The 21,641-nt window shown below is 40.2% G+C and overlaps 1 protein-coding gene across 1 annotated transcript in view; it reads left to right on the plus strand.

Moving 5' to 3' along the window:
- MCTP2 (multiple C2 and transmembrane domain containing 2) overlaps window positions 1–21,641 on the plus strand; it is a 117,767-nt gene that overhangs the window by 84,873 nt on the left and 11,253 nt on the right. The window contains exons 19-20 of the mRNA XM_036389954.1: window positions 11,095–11,217; window positions 14,036–14,077. Of these exons, the coding sequence (XP_036245847.1) occupies window positions 11,095–11,217; window positions 14,036–14,077 (165 nt within the window). The remainder of the gene's footprint in view (window positions 1–11,094; window positions 11,218–14,035; window positions 14,078–21,641) is intronic.

Here is a 21,641-nt window from a genome sequence, read left to right on the forward strand (position 1 = left end):
AAGTTTATCTGTCTTTCCATGGAGACCACTAGATCATGCAAACCCAGCAGTGGCAAAAGCACAGACCCCAAATCAGGACTGAGAGTGATGAGTGCTGCTATTTAGAACTATTTCAGCTTTTAAATACTCTAAGTCCTGAGACCAGGGTTGCTCCTACATTGCCATGCCACTTTTGGTTATAGGAGTTCCTGAAGTGCCAAAAAAAGTTTAATTGCTGAATTTGATGAAAAGTCACCCTTTTAATTGGGAAGTGCTCGTGTTATGGTCTCCATCCCTTATTGCTGGGCCGGTGCTTCCCCAGCACATCTCTGTGGGACTGAGTCTGGCACAGCTTTTTTATCCCAGAGCAGTGCCACACCTCAGCTACTGTGGGGCACTCTTCTATTTACTCCCAAAATTTTCCTCTCCCTCACTAAGTCTGATTAGCGTTTGAGTCCATAAAACCTGAAACAAAAATGCACTCAGAAAGCTGGTAAAGCTCAAGGCAGGAAAGTTTTTCTGAACCAGAATGTCCACACTGGCAAGTACCTGTCAGTGTGGTAAAAAAACCAGTGCCACTGGTTTTTTGAAGCAAAAGAGAAATTTGCCCAGTGGATCAGAACCACTTAGAAGAACCAATTTATTATTTGGCAGTCCAAATATTTAAAATAGGTTTCATTTGCAAAGGATGCTGCTTTTGCTTGGAAAGTACTTCAAGGGCAAGGGATGGCAAAAAAGGTAAATATTACTGAGAGAGGAGAAGGACTGCTCCACCCCAGGAGAACTTGGGAGATTTAATATTTCTGCAACAAGGCCGTGGTATCCTCACATTCACAGTAGGGCAGCATTACTGTAGCAGGAGTGGAATTTGACCCATCTTTTTCCAAATGCCTGTTCCTGTTTCACAGACAGATGTGAGTGTGTCCTGTTTCACTGCAGCTCACACAACATGACAGGTCCTGCCGACCAGAGAGCCATCCTGTAGTTATTTTTTCTGGTGGATCAGGAGCTTTTCAATTTTGATAGTGTCTATGTTTTTTCTAGTCTTGCAGCATCTAAATGTGTTGGTGTATCAAATCCATTTCACACATAAATGTATAAATATGACCTATATAAATATACATATATTCAATGCCTCTTTTCTAGACTCTGAGCAGATGAGTAATACAGCTGTTCAAAGGAGAAAAAGATTTTTTTCTTTCTTTCTTTTTTTTTTTTTTTTAAAGCCCTCTTGGCTCTGAATCGGAAATTGAGGAGCAGAATTCATCAAGTGTATTCTGATCGTTCTCAGATGGGTAGTTCCTCCTTCCCTTCCTGCATAGCATGTTCCTTTGCACTGTTGCTATATTACATGAAATGTTTCATCTGTATATAAAAATTAAAAATTCAAACAAAAATCTGGCCCACATGAAGAACAGGCCCTTTGGGCATATGGTTCATTATGCATATTCGTTTAATTACTAAAACACTTGGGATGTCTCTACTGCCCTTGCTTTCAACTTGTAAAGTTGGATCTGTTCTGCAGCACAGAATATGTTGAACAGGCATGTGTCATAAAGGACTTCAGTTTTCTCCTACTTCAAACTCTATATAATGTTCTTGGTTGAATCGTTAGAATTTACTGATTATTAGTTCAATCCATTGCATCAAAACAGCATTTTGGGATCTCTTTGCTCTTAACACCTTCTCTAACCCCAAAAAAAGCAAGTTTTACAGTGGTTCAGAGTTGTGTTTAGTGTTGAAGTAATGTGAGACCCAGGATTTAGATTTCAGGCACATTCCCTCAAAGAACCTAAAGCTGCATGTTGAAGCTGTATAACTTTTATTAGCTAGGAAGGGATTGCTGTGATAGTGTGACTTTAATTGATTTTCAGGGCAAACAGGTGGTGATGGTTTAGGCATCCCCCAGTCTCCTGCCATTCCTAATTTGGAGTTGCACATATAATAGCTTTATTAAAATAAACAATCTCCTGGCTTCAGTTTTACCTGAACAGCTGCCTGAAATTGCGGGAGTCTTGCAATTTCTAATTTTTTTTTTTTTCTTAAGATTATTCTGTGTTTTGGGTAGCAAAATGCTACAGGTCTGCTGGTGGAAAATCTCTATTACATAGTCATGCTGTCAATATACAGGGGGTGTTTTTGTGTGTCACTGCTGTTAGCTTACAATGGTAACATATCCAGGGTATAATTACAGTGAGCCTCAGTCAGCTCCATGCGTTTGTTCTGTAATGCAGCAATTTTGTCACACTGCAGATTATGAACCTGCTGGAATTGTTTAAGTGTTGTGTAATCACACTGTTCCTGGTGTCCTGGGTGTGTGTCAGGTGTGGGGAGGGCTGGGGTTATGAACTGCATTTCTCCTCTTCACTGTGGGAAATCTATCCCAGGCAGATAAGGAGATTTTCTGGGCTCTGGCATGGGGATGTGTTGGGGAATCCCAGGTACAGCTTAAGGACAGAGGATAAATAATCTGGAATTCTTTGTCTGTAAGGATATAATCTCACTGCTTTATATGTGCTTTAGAGGTGCTCTTAGATTTCTGGGTTTGTGGTCTTCGTTTACCGGTTTGGGATTTTTAAAAATTACTGTTTTGTTCCTTTGCTCTGTTTCAGTCTGGAAATGTTTTTTTTAGGACTGGAGGTTTTGGAATAGAGATTACCAGGGAGTTTTGCACCAGTGGTGCTACAATCATCTATCCCTCATTTGTCTGGGTTTACTGCCAGGTTCTACAAACCTGGTTTTTGATTTTTTCTTTTTCCCCCCTGTGCCATAGCTGGAGATGCCAGGGAAGTAACCTTATGTGTGATTCTCACTGAACACAGTCTAATTTAAAATGTTCTTTATTAGAGAGCTCTTTTTCCTTTACCCATTCAGCTCTAATTTACATTATGAACGTGAAGGAGGAGTCATTAAAGTAGTTTAAACATAATCATTTAAGACTCCCATTTGTTACCAACTGGAACCCAGTTGAGAGCCCAAATTTAAGAGCACTTCCACCACCACTCCTTCCACTGTGAACAATTACGTCACCATCTGTCCCTTGTTGCTAATGTTTCCCAAAATGTTAACAAATACATCTCCAAATAAGTGGACATTTATCAGCTCAGCTAATGATAATTTTTTTTCATGACCCTTTTAAGGTAGTCACCTTATCCGGAATAAATAAAATTTGCCTACTTTTTGCCTTCTTTTAAATAGCACAAATATTTTTTCTGGTGCCTTTTGGAAGAATTATTTACTATAAGATCAGGCTTTTAACTTGCATAATGCCGGTCTTCCCTGCAAATAGATTATAACTTTGTGTAAGAGAATAATTCCAGAGCTGTGATCCTACTGATAATCAAACCAAAACATGAGAATTAAAAATGACCATTTAATTTATCTATGATATAAAACAACAGATTTTTTTTTTCTCTTGCATGTCAGCCCCTCTTTATTTTGGGATCTTCTCTGGTCACCTTACTCTGTGATAGTAACCCCTTTAGAAATAGTATGCAGATTTATTCCCCTGGTTTATCCCCAGAGGATTACCCCAAAACATAGAAAATGGTTGTAATATTATTTTTCTTTTCTTTTTTTTTTTTTTCTGATTTTAAGCTTTACTGCTTGAGGGTCTTAACTGTATTTTACTTGGCACAGGAAATGTAAAATACGTTAGATAAAAGCATGAGGGAAAAATTAGACCAGTCAGCATGTTGGCAAACAGCTATTTCTTCAGTGTCTGCCGCCTAAAAGGATTTGAAATCTTTTACTCTAAAACTGTTGTACATACATAAATATAGAACCCAAAACTCCTGTTGGAGCTGATTTTGGTTTAACCTCTTCTAGGGATTAGGGATAAAGTAGGAACCACAAGAAAATTGGACAGGGGCACCCACTAGACTCGTGGGTATTGGCTTTGAGGGTTAAATGCACGTATTTTAGAGGACAGAGGTGACACCCCCAGGCATGTGCCCCTTCAAGTTGGAAATTATCACCCACACTGACCAATGTGCCAGGTATTTGTCAAATAGCTGGAATGCAATATAGAAATCTTAAATTACACACAGACTTTACAAGTGATAAGTTCAGTGAAATAAATTTAGACTGAGTGTCTCTTCCCTGACCTCCTCGTTACAGAAATATATCCATGGATCTTGATTCCACTTTTCTAGGCTGGGTAACCTCATTAATGTAACAAAAATAATCAGAATGAAAGAAAACCGTCCCTTTTTAATTAGCTTAGTTTTTGTTTTGTTGTTATCTCTTTCTGATTCCAGGCATTGTTATGAGTAGGGGATAAATCCATTGAACGTGTTAATGACAACAATAATTCAGGCTCAGAGTGGGGACATTTTGTAAGTGTTTGCAGTCTTGAGAGTAGCATCCCAACCTTCCCTGATGGAGTTTCCGACGGCAGTGTCCCAAGAGGATGGTGGAGAACAGATTGCAATATTGTCAGCTCTTCTGATTTCTCTGCGACTTTTGCAGAACATGCTTCTTCTTAAAGCATCATTTCTTAAGAGTCCTGTGATTGCACATGAATCACAGCTTTCATTTAAAACACAAATGAGTCTCTACTTCCTACCAGCAGCAGAGAAAATGAGATCCCCCTGAAGAGTCTAAATCAGGCAATGACAAAAAAGGCCCTAACACATATTGACTTAAACAGTATGAGTTTTTTCGCATGTTTTTGGGGCTATTTTTGTTGGTTTTGCATCCCTTTTTTTTTGTTGGGAGTGGGGAACATTGTTTTTTTTTTTTTTTCTTTTGCTTTTGAATATTTTGTAAAATTTGTGACCATGCTGACCAGAGTTCCCACCCTCCTCCACAGGCTTTATTCTTTTGCTCCTTTTTCTTGTTGAATCCTCACATGTGATGTAAATTTTCAAGCACTACTTGGGTACTTCCCAACAAGTTGGGCCCCCCTTTTCCTCCTTCAGCTCATCCTGGGCTATTCACTCAGCAAGATGCAGTTGGGAAAAGAAGAGTTGGGATGTGGATATGGGAGCAGGACATGGCTTTGTGTCATTTAGCCTATGCACACAATTGGGTTGGGCAACCATGGCCTGTTGTTTGTTATCCAAGGCATTACCTGAGGGAAAAAAAAATATTAGCTTTATGCACATGGTAAAACAAATTGTGCAAACATATCCTTTATTTCTACTTCTTGGTTCTGTGCAGTCACACGTTAGGCAGAGGTTTTTTGGGGCACAGTTTGATTCTTTGGTTTGACTTTTGGGATGTTGAAGTGGATTTTTTGTGCCTTTGGTTTTGAATTCCAGTCGTGCTCACACTTACTTCAAAGAGCTTTTTGCCTTCTGGTACACCCTCAAAAAAATTAGTAAGTTGTATGCTGGTGTGTGGAGCAATGCAGAGATGATTTGTAATGTGGCATAAATATTTAAAGCCCTCCATTCCTTCAGGTCATTTTTGATTTTGGTCGTTGCCGTTCAATACAGCGCACGTTCCGCGCCGCCGTTGAGATGCTCCCCGTTCTTCTGCCGGGGACACAAAAAACAAATTGAATCTAAAGTAAATAGGTTTCTTCTGCCAGTGCTGGTTTATTTAAGTGTAATTTCTCTTCCTGCCACGTTCTCCAGCACAGCATTGCAATGAGGGAGTGACTCTGCTCAGAACTGACCCTCCTTGAGCTCCAGATTCGCGGCTGTGAAGTGCAGTAAGAGCACTCTGTGAGGTGAGGGAGCATCAGGTGAATGTGGGAAGGAGAGTATCAGTCAAAATGACTCTGGAATGCATCTTTGGAAGAGGATGTTTAATGGGAAATACATGCTATGTGCTTTCCTCAACCTTTTTTTTTGCTGTATGAAGATAATTTCCATTTTTTATGAAGCATTGAGATGGGGCTGTATGAAGATAATTTCCATTTTTTTTTCATAACTTCTTTTTATTAATACTCTCACTATTCTATGCAATGCCAGCCCAAGAGCACAAGCCTGATTGCTGCACTCCAGTCAGGCTGGGCCCTCACCAGGCACCCTGATTTTTGTCAGTGGAGGCTCAGCACTGCTGTGTTCCTGCATCCACATTGCCCATATCTGGAAGAGTTGTCTCCATATGCACAGCTATATCTGCACATATGCACAAATGTACTGCTCTCTGTGAGTGTGTTCATTCTCTCCTCTGCTCTTGTGCTCTCCCTGTCTAAGGGCAGGAATAAGTATCTGTCAGAAATAATTTGTTGTCGACAGGCTTATTGCCTCCAAGGGATTCGAGTGCCCTTTTGGGGAGCCAGTATCTTATGTCATTGGCTAATATCCTGTATTTTGTTTGGAGCAGAGGGACTGAAAGCCTAGAAACCCCCCAAAAAACCGAGAATTCGCCCCTGAATATTTATTCTCAAAAATTGCTCCTTTTTTATGGAGTTCATTTGTGCGTTCATGGCAACTTGAAAGTGTGTAGCCCAGAAATAAGTTAAAAATACAGAATTCCTCTCCCCTGTAAATAAAGGGGAGCATGTCTTTCTCTTTCAAATCAAATTCACTGATCTGGTTTAGTGTAGCTTAGTTCAAAACCAAACTTGGACGTTCACAGCAGTATCAGCCCAAGTTTTTCTCGTGCCTTCACAAGTTACACAGAACGTGTTTATAAATCGCGAGGAAACTTTTGATGAAGCTGTTAGAAGTTTAGAGTTCAGTTAAATTGTGGGTTTTGAAACTTGGAGTTTCAAACAATATTTTTCACAGCTCTGCTGATGAGGCATTTCATTACCATTGGAGCCTGCACTGACCAAGAAAATAACTTTATACCATAGGTTCCTCGCATGCATTTAATCTCCTTTCACTTTTATTTCTTCCATCTGATGGAATGTATCACTCTCCTCCCATCACTGGTGCTGTCCAAGAGTTATTCTGTCACACAACACAGCATCCCTCGCTGCACCATAAAGGCTTGCCAGGTCAAAAAGAGCCTGTTAATCTTACAGTTAGAAAAATTGTAATTATTGTGTGGAAAAATCACGCAGAAAATCCTATCTTGTGCTAGGTTTCTAAGCCTCTTAAAACTGTTCTATCCCATGGCTGTGGGTTTGCTGGTGACAAATGTTTTATGGGCATATTTTAGTAGACACCCGTCTAAAATCTGGTCTTAATAGTCAGATGCTAAATTGGAACCAGAGCGGCAGAAAAACCAGATTTGAAACGTGTTTCTAAGGGTTTGTTTTTACTTTCAGTTGAGACTGCCTTCTCTCATCTTTTGTGCTGCTGTCAAAAGGGCCACTCTCATGGTTGTTCAAACTCCATGCTTCTTGACAGGAACAGTTGGACCCCTCTTCAATGATTTTCAGATGAAACGGCTCCCAAACCTCCAGAGCTTTAACTTGTAGTTATTAGGCCCTTTGAAATAGCAACACATTAATCAGCTGAAATCAAGTGGTCCTTTCTCCAAGGCTGTGATATTGCTGTTGTCTTTTAGGTAGAGCTCTAGCTAAATATTAGTTTCAAGAGCTCTTTTTTCTCTTTCTTTCCCTCAAGATAGGTCTATCCTATTTCTGTTTCTCTTTTTCATCATTGTTTTAGAATGCTGTGAATTAAAGTGCTCACTTCTATAATAGGCCTTTATGCTCTCAAACTGCATTAAAAGGAGTAGTGTGGAAAACTCACTTCTACTACTTTAACTCTTAGTTTAGAAATTGGCTGCTGTGCTTTTAACTTCCCCCACGAACAGTGTGAAGCCCAGCAGAAAAAGTATCAATTAATGTAATGGATTGTGTCTGACAGAACTTGGTCTAACAACAAGAAACATTGAAGAAAGGAATGGTTTGTTGAAACTGGATCATTTGAAGCAGGGCCATGGTTTGTGTCCCTGACTTCTGTGGCACTGGGAAAGTGATCTGAACCTGTTAATGGATTCTCTTTCTAGTTTATGCATTAGGCAAAAGAAGACTGGGGATGACAAGAAATCAAGAAGATACTCTTCCTTGCATTAGCTGTTATTTACATCAGCAGCTGAAGCACTCTTGAGTTTTGGCATAAAAATATTGATAAGAAAATAATTTAGGCAGCATAAATCAAGAACTTCTCCCAGGCACAAAGTATCACTGAGGAGAGAGTAAAAACATGCATGATTGAGGACCTTGTCATTTGGGGAGTGGGTATCTGTGTCACAGGGCTGCTGGTGCTGTGGTCAGTGTCAAGGAGCTCCCCGAAAGTTGATAATAGGACATGGGCCTGCTTGGGGATCTGCTTTGAAAACTGATGCTGCAGAACCACTCAAAAGGCTGTTAAAACAGCAGAAATATTTCTATTCGCTCTATAAACACACTCTGAACTTTTATTATGTACTGTATGTTCACAGCAATCATTTCCCATACCTCCGAGGCTAAATAATTTCTGAATAGCTAAATCAATTTGTCTTGTGTCTGTGTCGTGTCACAGTAATGAAAGTTCCCTGTACTGTGGCAACAGCAGCAAAGCAGCTCTTGTTAAGGAGATGTGGGAGCTCTATCAAAGCTTCACTGTCTGAGTTATAACTCAGCAGCTGATTAACCAGCCAGCATTAGAAAGGAGGAGACAGCATGCCTCAGCTACCCATTGAGCCCACAGTGAGATCTTGTAATGAAGCTCTATTTGAGGTCTGAAACTTAATAATACACAAAATGTACTGTAAGATCTAAAATCACCAAGGTCTTGGCTTCGTAGCTTGCCTGAATGACCTGTGATTGCAAGGTTGTGTTGCACTTGCAGCCGAGCAGGGTGATGTTCACATAGGATGGTGACAGATGCACTAAAATTGGGTCAAGTCCTGCAATTGAGTGAATGAAGAGAGGTTCTTCAAGAGCTTCATTGACTCCTTGTAGGACTTTGCCTGGCTGGCTGCTGGTGGGGTCTTTTTGCTGCATCAAGGGAAGGCTGAGTTTGCTGTTACCCAGGGAGGTGGTGCAAATGCAACCCCCTCCCCTGGGCTGAGGCAAATGTTTTGAATTAATATCTGGAAGTGGGAATTAATATCTGGAAATGAGAATTTCTGTGAAAGGAATTTATGTAAGGATCGGATGTATGTTTATATGTATGTCTTTTTTTTTTAATCTGTGTGTGCCTGACAAAGATAGCTGTGGAGATATGTATAATAACAGGTCCTTTCCTTGTTCTTTAAGTAACATTTAGGGTAGGACAGAAGCTGTTATCACCTTCACTTTGTCTTAAAAGACAAGCATATATTCATCCAAGGGAGTTGGAATAGCTTCAGAGGAACTTGTTCAGGTTGGAGCTTTTCATTTATGGGGGATGTTTTAGCTGAGAATATCAAAACTATTGAAGGTTTTATTAGCTAAAGTTATGCAAGACTCCTATAAGACAAATCAAGTACCAGTTCTTGGCCTGGATTCACGTGTTTCTGTTGCCTTGCTTACATATGAAATGTGGCTGTGTGAATCATTATCACTTCTAATTTTTTAGTATGTTGAACAACAGGATCAAAAAAGGGAAAAAAAACCCCAAACCAAATTGTCTTCCACATTCCTGTGCCGCAAATCAATAACATGGGGATGTATTTCCTGGATGTCAGCCCATTTTATAGATGAATATATCTTGGAGATTGCTTTACAGGCCAACAAATGCCAAGAACAGGATGACAGTCGAATTCCTTGCATAGCAACAGCTAACATGAAATCAGGTGCACTCCAGAAAATGCAAGTGCTGTTTGGGCAAGGTTATGGATACAGGCATTGTTTCTTGGTTTGTGTTTGGCCCATGGTAGGTATTAACTGGCCATTTGTCTGACATCAGACAAGTCTTTTTGTTTAAAAAGTTAAAACAGCTGCTATCTTGTGGGGGTGTAAATTCTCACACTGCTGAATGCAATGGGAAGTGTTTCTTTGGTTCAGAGTGGTTACACTTTCAGGTTCATAACACAAAATACATTGCCATTAATGTCCCATTCTACAACTGCCAGCATTGTCTTTTTATGTAGTATTTGGCAAGACAAGGATGAGGGGAGGTAGAGATTTAGTTTCCTCATCACCCATAGAATTTTCTCTTTGTTGTTGTTTGAGATAGTTCTACTGGATCTGACTCATTTCCATTAACCTGTATTATTCTAAAAATGTGATTGTTGTTTTTGATCAAACCAGTTTCTTTTGGGGAAAGAAAAATCAGAAAAATGTGTTTGTGCCTTGTCTTTGAAGGAGATTGCTTAAAATAGCTTCAAGTTGCTACCAGCATTAGGCAGTTCTGGAAATACTATGTATGAGTAGAAAAGGAAATGGGATCACAACATACATTTTATGGCAGTTCTGGATTTAGTTTATTAACTTTGCATTGCCAACCCCTCCAAGTTTGCAGTCTGTTCAGGTGTTGTTGGTACTTGTAAGATAGGTTTGCAGTTTGGCTTGATGCAGTTTTTTTGAAAAATCCTATGTGCTTTTTAGATCCCCATCATATTATTTGTGTGTTTTGCAGTTCCAGTTTGCCTTCTGTTTTTGCTTTTAGTGGATTTTGTCAGATACCAGTCCAAACACACAGACTCATACTGGTTTTTAGGAAAAGAGACTCCAAAGAACCAGTGAAATCAGAATATGCTGTGCTGAAAAATGGCAAGAGTATGAGAACGGGGACTAGGCTGACTGGATCCCTTTCCAAAACAATGAATCATGTGCAGCCTGAGGCCTTGCCTCCTGCAAGGTGACAGTCCTTTCTCCGAGCTGGTGTGCCAAGAGTATAGGTGGATTAATGGTGAAGATGCATTTGCTGATCATCCCTGTGGAGTGACAAGGGAGCTCCATGGCTCCTGTTGCACAAGAGGATAATTCTCTTCCCTAGCCTGGGAAAGACCCCCTGGCAGTTAGAGTTTGATGAGTGGAGCAGGTTGACCTCTCTAAGTGCATCTGCTGTACACCAGCACTAAGGACAAAAGGCTTTCAGGCTGGAGGGATCCCAGGAAGGAGTGGAGAAGCTTTGGGCTCACCTTATGTTCATGGCTTCTCCTTCCCCAGGTACAGGGGAGGGAGCAGCAGCCTAATGAACTCACACGGAACAGGGGGAGCAGATTTCTTTGCCAAATTAATAATAATAATCTGGGTGGGGTGAGCAGAGATTCAAGGATGAATGTGCACAGTGGTAATGACTGACAGCCTTTCTTACATGTCTCTCTCTTTCCACACTTGTCTGTATTCTCCAGGTGTTTGTGGTCACTGTCTGGACCGTGGAGCTGTACATGGTGCCCCTGGCCTTGCTGGTGCTCTTTGCATACAATTTCTCCCTCGTCACAACAGGGAAGGTCAATAATGCCCAGGATGCCCAGGCAAGTAGAGTGACATTTCTGGCAGTCTCAGTTTGCCTGAGTGAAGTGTCACACATTCTAATGGCATTAAGTTGATTTTGTAGCTAAACAACACTCTTGTTTCAAAGTTACTGAAAAGAAACCTCAACCCTCTCAATTTTCATTATTCAATTAGAGAAATAAACCATTCAGAGTAGTAGGAGAAGAAGATGAGAGTGTGTAGGAGGTGGATTTTGCTTACTAAATACCTACAAATGTTTTTAATTAGACTTAAAAAAGGTTTGCAAAGCAGCAAGTTCCTGAAAGCCATTCCCCTCCTGCCATTGCACTCTGCAACACACTCATGATTCGTGTTTCACAGAAGAGGAAAGTCAATAGAATCCAAAGGAGAATGTAGTTCTTTTAAGCCTTGTCCTGTGATCTGAAGTCTTAAGAAGCTTTTACTCCTCTTTCCCATCAGCTCTTAAGACCCAAAAATGTTTTTTGTTTCCCCCAGAAATTTAGGCTTTGGATTTTAACTTGGGAGAAAGAAAGGTTTAGCACAGAAATAACCACCAAGTGTGACAAAGTTCTATTGTTGGGGTATAAAATGATTGTTTGATGTTGACCACTGTCTTTAACAATGGCAATTAGAACTGGACAGGAGAGTAAATTCATGAATATACATAATATTCTGTTTTTAAAAGTGAAATAAATACAGTAATGAAATGGAAGTCAAAGGATAGCTTCCTTCTAACTTTTGATTAAAAGATGATTGACATTGGTAACCATGAAGAATACCTTTACCTAAATGAGTCAAGTGGATTTTACACAAAGGCGTAATATCCTAGAATAAAAAAATTCAATGGCATGTTTATTAATTTTCATGTGAAAATTTGCTCCTTGTTTAGTTTTCATCCACTCCCAAGTGGAAAGATTCTTAGAAAACAGGAGAAGTTGCATTATCCAGACCAGAGGAGGCTTAATTTGAAAACACGGTAAAAGAAATGCCTTTCTTCAGTTTCAGCCAAGTCCAGAATAATGCAGAAAGATACTGTGTGTCTTCAGTGACTACTTGATTTCATCAAGAAAAGCAGAACTTCCCATGTGGGAGAATCCCAGGCTAACAGATGTTTTTGTTTTTAACACAAAAGGCAGTAAAAAATAACAATAATAACCTACCCAGAAATAAAATACATAGAGAGTGCCTTCCAGCCCCTTCCCTCATCCTGTGGTTTGTTGCATGTTCAGGTGAGGAGAGTCTCACACGAGACAGAAAAATTGAGCAGAGCATCAGATGGACACTGCAAAAAGGCAATTTCTAAACATACAACTAATTGTGGTAATACTAAAGAAAGGTCCATCAGGAATTTGGCTCTTTTCCTGCCACACATTCTGTAAGCAGTGCCATGCCATGAAATTCAGGGGTGCATTTTGCATAAGCAAAATCACACGTCTGCCAAAGTGCTTTGCAGGATTGGGATCATATGGAACAAGTAGTCAAAGTGCCTTTAATATTACCTGATTCCTTTTTTATGTGTGTCTATGATTCTAACCATCTGTAGGTCAAAAATAGACAATCAGGTGCTAGCCCCAGTTACATCTGTCCTGCAGATGAGAAAAGGTTTTCTTCAAAATACCAATGCTTTTTACACAGTCATTTATTTGTTTTTTGCTTCTTCAGGCCTTGGCTGGATATTCACTGCCTTTGGTTTTTGTGTGCCAGCATGCACATTTTGTGTATACAGAGGAATGCAAGCAAGAGTCTTTGCAAAAGTGAACCTCAAATTCTCTCTGATTTCTGTGCTATAAAATGTGAATAACGGTATTAACCTTGTACTCCTGATCCACTTGCCAGGAGGCTAAATTCATGAATATTGGTAAAATGTTTTATGATTTACAGATGGGGAGCTTCTATAGAAATTTAAACCATGATCAGTGTTAATTCAGCTGCTGGGTATTCCAAAGAGCCAAAGAATAAATCTGGCTATCTGAACTCCGAGTACCTTTTACATCCTAGATGAAACTGCTATTCAGAGGAAAAAAAGAAATTTAAAAACTCCAAAAGAGAAACACCCAACCCCCTAAGAAACCCTAAATTCAAAACATCTTTTTATTGTGATTCTTCACATTCTTTGCATGTTTGCTGTATTTAAACTTGTAGTACACAGATTCAAATGTAGCTATTAAATAACCAAGAAAAAAACTGGAGGACCCTGTTAAAGGCTCAGCTTGTTAAATACCTGAATTGAAAGCCAAGTGCTCCTAATTCCAAGCCCTCGCCAAGCCTTTTGTTTTCTGTCCTACCTGTCAGCACAGAAGTTAAAGGGAGGAAATAATGCTGCATAGAAATCTGACTGGGATTCTATGTGAGATTGATTATGTTCATACTAATGTGTTTTCTAAAGTCTAATGTTTCAGTAATGGCCCTAAAGGGAGGGAGCAGTCATTGTGGCAGTGGGGATGGAACAAGTTGAATATAGAGTCCTCAGCCTTGACATACCAGTTGGTTCATTTGCAAGACTGAGAACAAAGCTGTTTACAGATAGTAAAAGTTGGCAATGTGTTTGAAAGCCTGTTGCCTTCAGATTACTGGACACGGCCACTAGTGCTTTATTTAGACTTAAAATTTGTATAGGGTATTGCATGCTTTGTTCAGAATACCACAAAAAAGAAAGGTCCTTGAATATAAAACACTGTTTTGGAAAGGAGAAAGTGGTGGGTTTTTTAAATGACTTTCAATAGAAGTGGGAGAAAATTGTATAGTGAAACTTTGTGGGAGTATCATAAGCTTTTTGAACATTGCCTGTCACTAAAAAATAAGTGTTGTGTTTTATAATATGGACATCTGCTTCTGCAGGAGCTTATGGGCTTGGATGAAGACGAGGATGAAGACGATAAGGTAAGCATATCTCACAACTGTGTTGGCTAGAATCAGAGGGTAGGTGGGAGAACACAAACAAATAATCTCTCTATAAATCTTCAGTTATTCTCTGTATTAACTGGGAAGACAGTTGTCAGCAGTTTGCTGCTTGGCAGGTTTGAAAGTAGGAAGGGGTTGGTTTGTGTAACACCCCAGAGTGGCGGTACCTGTGCAAGACCTGAACAAGGGCTGACTCTGAGCAGCCCCAGGCTGTGCCTGGCCTTGCAGTGGGCAGATGCTCATGAATGTGCTCCTGCAGCAGGGGTGTGTGTGGTGGAGGAGGTGCAGGGATGTACACAAGGATGCGCAATCCCCCCTCGCTTCTGGTAGACGTGCCCTACTAATGGCTTTCCCCAAACGATTTGGCATTTCCACTTCAGTAGGCCAGAATTGGTGTGATTTGTGGAGGGCTGGTTAGAATTTTCTCAGCATTTCTTTCAGAGCCTGGGAAAAAAAACAGTTTTAGTTCAGCAGCTGAAATGTGGAAAGAATTGGAATTGGCAAGGCCTGTTTTTTATTTTATTGGAACATACTTACTCATTCTTCTCACTGTGAAAAATTCATTGGATTTTTTTCCAAGTTTATCAAACCACAGTGACAAATGATAAAAGGATTAGAGGGCATGACATATGAAGAAAGATTAAGAGAACTAAATGTATACAGCTTGAAAAAACATAAGTAAGTGAAGGAGGATCTGATAATCTATAAATACTTTAAAGCTAAAAGGTGAGGAATTATTTAACGAGCAACAGCATGCAAAGGAACATTAGCTGTTAGGAAGAAAATGTTCATGAGGGGATGTGAAACTTTCAAATTGCATACTAAGTTAATAAGACTCTTCTTGAATATTCTATGTTTTAAAAATGCTACAGTGAAATTGTTGATCATTAAGAAGCAAATCAATAATGCAACTAGCAAGTGCACCTTAACTCTTCTCAGTCACAGACTCTAGGACTGAAGCTCAGCAGACTAATTGATGGGAATAGTTATTTAAATGTAACTTGCTCTTCTGCTGTGCTTATATTTTAATGAGCACCCAGAAATCCATCAAGGTTACAAAGTGAAGTTTAGGCAATCCAGATGAATTACAGGTTTCTTGCAACACACAGTAGTTGTTTAAATGTTCTCATTTATAATTTACTCTTTGTATTGTAAAATTCGTCAAGTGAATGGACCGATATCTGAAACTCTTCAAAAGTTGCTAAAGGAAAGTTGCATCTTTTTCAAAAGAATACTGTATATCTATAGAAGTCAATAATTTCTATTTAGTGGGTACCTGGTTCTAGACACTTGTACATATTATTTGTGTGATGCCTGAAGGTGTAACTTATTCACTGGAACAATCCCATTTATATCTTCTATTTTAATGTTCCTATTTTCCCCTTGCAAGTGCTGAGATGGGAAAAGGGAAGTAAGAATGTACTAAATAGGTATCAAATCCTCTGTTTCCTGTGATGTGCAATCGATTCATTGCTGCTAAGATATTCTAGGTTACATTTACCCTACATTTAACTCCAGTGACTTTGGTTCTCTCTGTGCAAATACAACTGGGTCATTTCAATATGGATTTAATGACTTTGGGTTTTTGTCTCCCCCAAAACAGCTTCACTCTCATTCACTTTCTTGGTTTATTTTAACTAAGTGTGCAGGTTTGGTAAAACTCCGGGGAGTCAGTGTTGAGCTGTTGATGGTTTGGCCTTGCCATTTTGTAATGGGAGCTGCCTCTGTCTCCATTCCACACAAACTCCAGGACTCTGACACAGAGGGCTGGTAGCACTGGCTAAAGCCTCTCACACCAGATACCCCCAGCAGGCTTTCTCACGAAGATAACATTTTACATCCCAACATCACAGTTGTTATGGATGGAATTCTGGCACAGAGTTGCCAGAAGAGACAGCTGCCAGCCCCTACATTGGTCCCATGGCCAGTGCTGTGCAGAATTGCCTTAATGTCTTTACTGTGCCTTGTGTGTACCCCCATGCAGCAGTGATGGGCTGCACTTGCACTCCCATGACTTGCATCTTTTAAGTACATTAGGTACATCTTTAATTACATTAAGAACATTCTAAGACACTTTTCCAAGTCTGAGGGTGGCCAATGCTCTCTGGGGAGTGTAAGAAATATGTAATTTTATGACACTATCTCATGGCAATGTCAACATTTAAACAGACAAGTCTACTTTAAAATGAAGTCTGTGTATTTTTTTTTCCTCCCTAATACAAGAGCTCCCAAAGTTGAAATCTGCTAGTTGGGTTGTGGTGTACGAGGTCACTGTTTCTGTTTCCTGTCATCCTGCTGTATCAAAATACTTGCACACAGAGCCCTTCTGGGTTCTGCTGCCTGTTAGACATAACAGACCGTGCTTCTGGGAATTGTAACACACCCTCGAAGAGATGAACTGTTTACAAATTATAAATACACAGACACTTAGTTCAAAAACCCAAGAGCAGATTAACTCCCTCCACCTAGACTATCTGTCTTAAATGACAGGGCTTAATTGCTGACTCCCCCGTCCTTTCCCCCTCTGCCCTCCCCACATACCAGCATGGAGGGCTGTAAAAGATAGCAGTGCTCTGTCCCTTTGGCACCAGCTCTTCCCTGGATAAATGCCTTCTCGGATTTGTGCCATCTTGGACACAGAGTTCAGGCTGTGTCCTGTCAGCTCTGGGCTCTGTCAGCCTGAGTAAGGATTGTTTTAAAATTGCATCACTGCAGCATCCTTGGTCTGCCAGTAAGAAGGTATAGACAAGCTGCATGCAGCTCAGTTTAAGTTGTCTGATTGTTGACCAGTTCTATTTATTTTATTTTAATTTTTTTTTCTGTTTCTGATAATGACTGTGGAGTTTCAAGAGCAAACAGAATGATTAGTGTCATAGCACCTGACTGAAAAGAGCCTTGGAGTCTTCTCCATTGTCTGAATAATAGTTTACATCTCCACAACAGACAAAGCTTAATTTACTACTATTTTCAGGTCTGGTAATTGATTCAAAAGAAAATCAGAGACAAAAGTAAATCAACAACAATTCCTGTGTGAGGTTTTTGTTGATTTTTTTGGGTTTTTTTTAATGAGTTTTTGTCCTGTGGTGAGGCAGTGTAGTCCTGCTTGGCTAGTGCAATGTAGCAGGGAAGAACCAAATGATACTGTGGCTTTAAGCCAAGTTATTTGGCAACTTCCAAGAAATGTTTAGTGTCTCATGTATTGGAAAAAAAACAGAAGTGGAAGAAAATCACCAAAGAATAAAAACTTAATGCCTTTAATGTAGGAAATTCTCTGTCAAAAGTAGGTACCAAAGATATACAAAGTTTGATGAACACAATTCAAAAAGACTCCAGCCGAACAAATTAAAGTCAAATCCATCCAGTAGCAAAGAGCTGACATTTTCCATTTGAGTTAGATTCAGCATGTGGAAACCTTCCGTATGGATCTTATTTGTACGGGTGGATTACGATGAAAATTGCATTAATTTTCTCCGCAGTAAAGGTCAGTAATTGAAACATGAACCAAGAGTCTATTGTGTAAGATGCTATATCCCCATACTTAGGAAAGGTCATTCAAGACAATATCATCTCATTGTTTTCTTCCCTGGAAGTATAAATAATTTCATTAGTTTTTTTTTCTTTTTCTCTTCAATACAACAATTGCAATATAATATTTCAACATCCCCCATTAAGATTGCTGAAGAGAAGTGATGGTAAGGACTTGAAAATGCCCCGTGATACACAGGGTATGTTCAGACTGACAAGGAGCATCCATGTCCTCCACAAAACTATGGGCAAGAGCACCCAGTGCAGGGGTTGCTGTGGTTTTACTTTGCTCTTTTCCTGGGAGCCTTCTTTGTACAAGAAACTGGAAGTTAAATGGTCTCTTGTTAAATCTTATTTACACAGCAGCGTTTTCCAAGGCTGGTCTTATCTGTAGGCATCCCATAAATTGGCACAGTTCTTACATCAGTGCCATGAGCCACCCATTCATAGGTTTAGAGGTGGTGGAGAGAATGGTGGTAGAGAATTCTCCCTCTTAAGGAGAATTACCTACCTAGATGTAGGTAAAAGCCAACACTGCAACTTCTCTAAATCTCTAGAAAAATATTAAGTAGTTAAGTGACTAAGCAGGTCACTGGACCCAGAAGATGAGCCTCAGGGAGTTCTCCTCTCTTAAAAATTCCAGCTGTTTATAATATTGTTAAATTTTCTTTTAAATTGGTCAGATATATGAATAGATACCTCTTTCTCCTGTACCCCAAATTCTGAAGGTCATTACCTAGATTATAGATGATGATCCAGTAGATTTAAGTCTAATAACCATGTGATTGTTCTTAAGTCTCATGTGTTTCCAGGAGAAAGCACTTATTTTGACAAAATTTAGTTTCTTTCCCTTTCCAGTTTTTAAATGAAAGATGACTGATGACTTTTTATCTCCATTCAGGATTTATTCTTGCTTCTTAAGCATGTGTTCCTCACCTGAATTGTGTTTTATTCTATTGTGACTGGTGATACTGCTTGAAAACTTGTGGCAATACCAGTGGACTTTGGGCTGCTTTACACGTCTATGAAAACGTGACCATGTACAGAAAATGCTTCTTAAACTCCCTGCATTTCATGCCTGTGCATAGAGAAAGAAACTGAATTATGACCTAGAGTTTTTCACATAAGATTCTTCTTGGGCTTGGCTTAGGAGACTTTTGCTGGTCCCCTGTGTATGGATGAAATTCATCTAATGGAGGCAGAGAAAGGGCAGGCATGGCTGGACAAGGCATGGAGTGGTCATCTTCTGCCCTTCAGGGAGTGTTCCCCAGCCTGAGCTGCAGGATGATGTGCTATTTCCTTCCAAATGTGTCCTTTTAAGACCAATGCTGCTCCCCTTCATACCAGTCTGAAGTGATTCTATTGGCTCCGGTGGAATTATTCCAGATTTCACACCTTTTTAACTGAGAGCATAAATTGACCTGTATGTGTTGCATTTCCTCTATTTGGTAATTATTTCAAGTACACTTGGATCCGCTAAATTTCCACAGGCAGGCACATTTGCAGCATGGTGTTAATAAACAAAAAGATCCTGTGATGCACAGTTTCAGGGCTGCACGAGGCAGTTGCTCAGAGTTTGGCAGCCGTCCCCTCCGCGTGCCCGTCCTCCCCTCGGCACGCAGCAGACTCTGCAGCTCGGGGCAGGGCAGTGACTCAGCAAGGCACATTGCTGGGCTCCTCTCGGCAGCCTTTGGCTCCCACGGAAGGCAGGAACCAGTTCAAGGTTGCTGTGGTGACTGCTTGCAAAGCTCTGCCTGGAATTCGTTTCAGCTACCAAGAGACTGTCTGTCACTCCATGGCTGCCACCTCCCACAAGAGCTTCGTTCTGCTGCTAGACTGGAGCGTTAGTGAAGTGTTCCCTGCTGGCAACAGAGGCCAGTGGTCTGCTGTTTATGCCCAATAAAATCCTTTTGGTTTCAGAAGTTCTTCGTGGACGAGTGTTTTGGCCCTGAGATGTTTTTTGGCACAGCTTTTGCTGGACACCGGTAAGGTCTGAGTTTTGTAGTCCAGCAGAGAGCAGTTGCAAATTAAATCCAACTTTGCCTAGCTCTGCTTTTCCCTAAATAACTACAGCATGTTTTGTTGGGTTTTTTTTTAAAGCAGAATAATAGTGGAGCAAAAAGGAATGCATGCCTGAGCTATTTTCCTTTCTTTTCCCTTTCCATCAATCTTGTTTGTTGCTAATACACTGAAGAATTAATAACTGGTACATTAGATAAATCCTGGTAAAACATCACCCTAATGTGCTTGTAGCAGCAGTAGCATAATGAGACAGCTACTGTAAGAAAGCTAATCCTGAAAGTTAGGCCAGCCCAGGGCTAGGCAGACTAATTCTTCCAATCCCTGAAGAGATTCAGGATTTTCATTCCTGACTGAGCTGCCTGTATCCTGTTTTCTTCCTCCTTTTCATTAATCCATATTTATGTTTTCTCCTCCCCTTTTCCTCGTCTTTGCCCCCAAGTGTTCCTCAGCTTTATATATTGAGTTCCCCTTGGCATGCCAGAAATCTGCTGATGAATACCACTTGTTTGAAAGTTGCATGCAAGATTTTTCTCTGCAAGTGTTTTCTATGAAATCCAAGTGAGCAAGTATTATGTAGAACTTACCCATGGCTTCAAGCCTAACTTTTCCTTGTGTGCATGTGATACTTGCAGTATACATCAGAAATACACTTAGAGAACAACAGCAAAATTTGTCTGTGCATTTGGGAGCGTTGCTTGCTGGTTTGAATGTATCCAGAGGAAAAATATTTGAAGGATAGATTTAAAAAATAGGAAACAGCTTTCTGTAAAGATGAAAGCTATTAATCATTGAAACAAATGATCAAAAGAAGTTAGGGGATCTCCACCATCCAGGCTTTGAATTCAGTAATGGATGCTTGGCTAGAGAAGAAGCGCTAATGGGTGGCATTTGGCCTTTGTTCCAGAGCAGATGATTGAAGAATTTTGCCTTCAGTGTCTTCCCCCATAACTCTTAGGATTTTCCCTCGCAAGACCAGCTCTGACTGCTGCAGCTCACCCGTTGTGAATTGCTGTGTGAGTGCTGGGGACATCCTGTCCTGGTCTGCCCCAGATTCCCACTCTTTTAAAGTCTTCAGCCTTGGGAGCCCCTCCATGCTGTGGTTGCGCGAAAGTTTCTTTTGCAACTGACCCTAAATGTCTCAGAGCAGCATGAGTTCCTTCTGGGGAAGGGAGATCCCAGAGCTGTGGTGGCTCTTTAAGTCTGTTTGTGTGTCCTGTTTAACTGTTACATATTTGAGAAATAGAAAAATCTAGGAGCATCTTCCTGTACAGCAGAGATTTGGTCTCTTCATTTCAGACTTCAATTGGTGTATGTTAGCTGGAGACAAAAGACTTAATTTCTGAAAGAAATTAAAGACTGAAATTGCTGGGTCTTGGTTGGAGTTGTTGGGTTTTTTTTTCCCTCCCCTGACATGCTTAATCTTTTGTAAACCCCCTTTTGTGGTTTTGTTCAGGCAATTAATGTAGAAATGAAGGATTCTTAAATCAGGATATGCAAGGAAGAGTTGAGGTAACACACTGATTATATAATTAATTCTCAGCTGTAAATTCATTTTGATGGAGTTAATTCTTTCCCAGAGGCTGAAGACCAGTTTTGGTCCACCCACAGTGCTGTAATCAGCTAAGAAATAAAGGAGACAAAGGCCTTGAATTAATGGAAGCTATCACGACTGGTTTTAGGGAAATAATGCCAGAAATAGGCAGGATATTTCGTTTTCAATTCATGCAAAAGCTTCTGAGCTGTGATCTTAAGCTATGGGTATCCAAATCCAGTTTTCAAGCAGTATAATACATGGAGTCCAAGAGCAATCAGAAAGGAATGACACCTGGAGAGGATGGAGAAGAATTGTCTGGGTGGTGGGACCTTGCACGGATGAGAAAGTGTGTGTAGTGAAAGATGCATTTTGGATTCTTTCTTTACATTTTCTATGAACATGGTAGTGTTCAAATACAGCTCTCTCTATGACAGTGCCCATTTACTGATAAATAGGGTCCAG

Source organism: Molothrus ater, chromosome 13 (assembly GCF_012460135.2).
Source record: "Molothrus ater isolate BHLD 08-10-18 breed brown headed cowbird chromosome 13, BPBGC_Mater_1.1, whole genome shotgun sequence".
NCBI lineage: Eukaryota > Metazoa > Chordata > Aves > Passeriformes > Icteridae > Molothrus > Molothrus ater.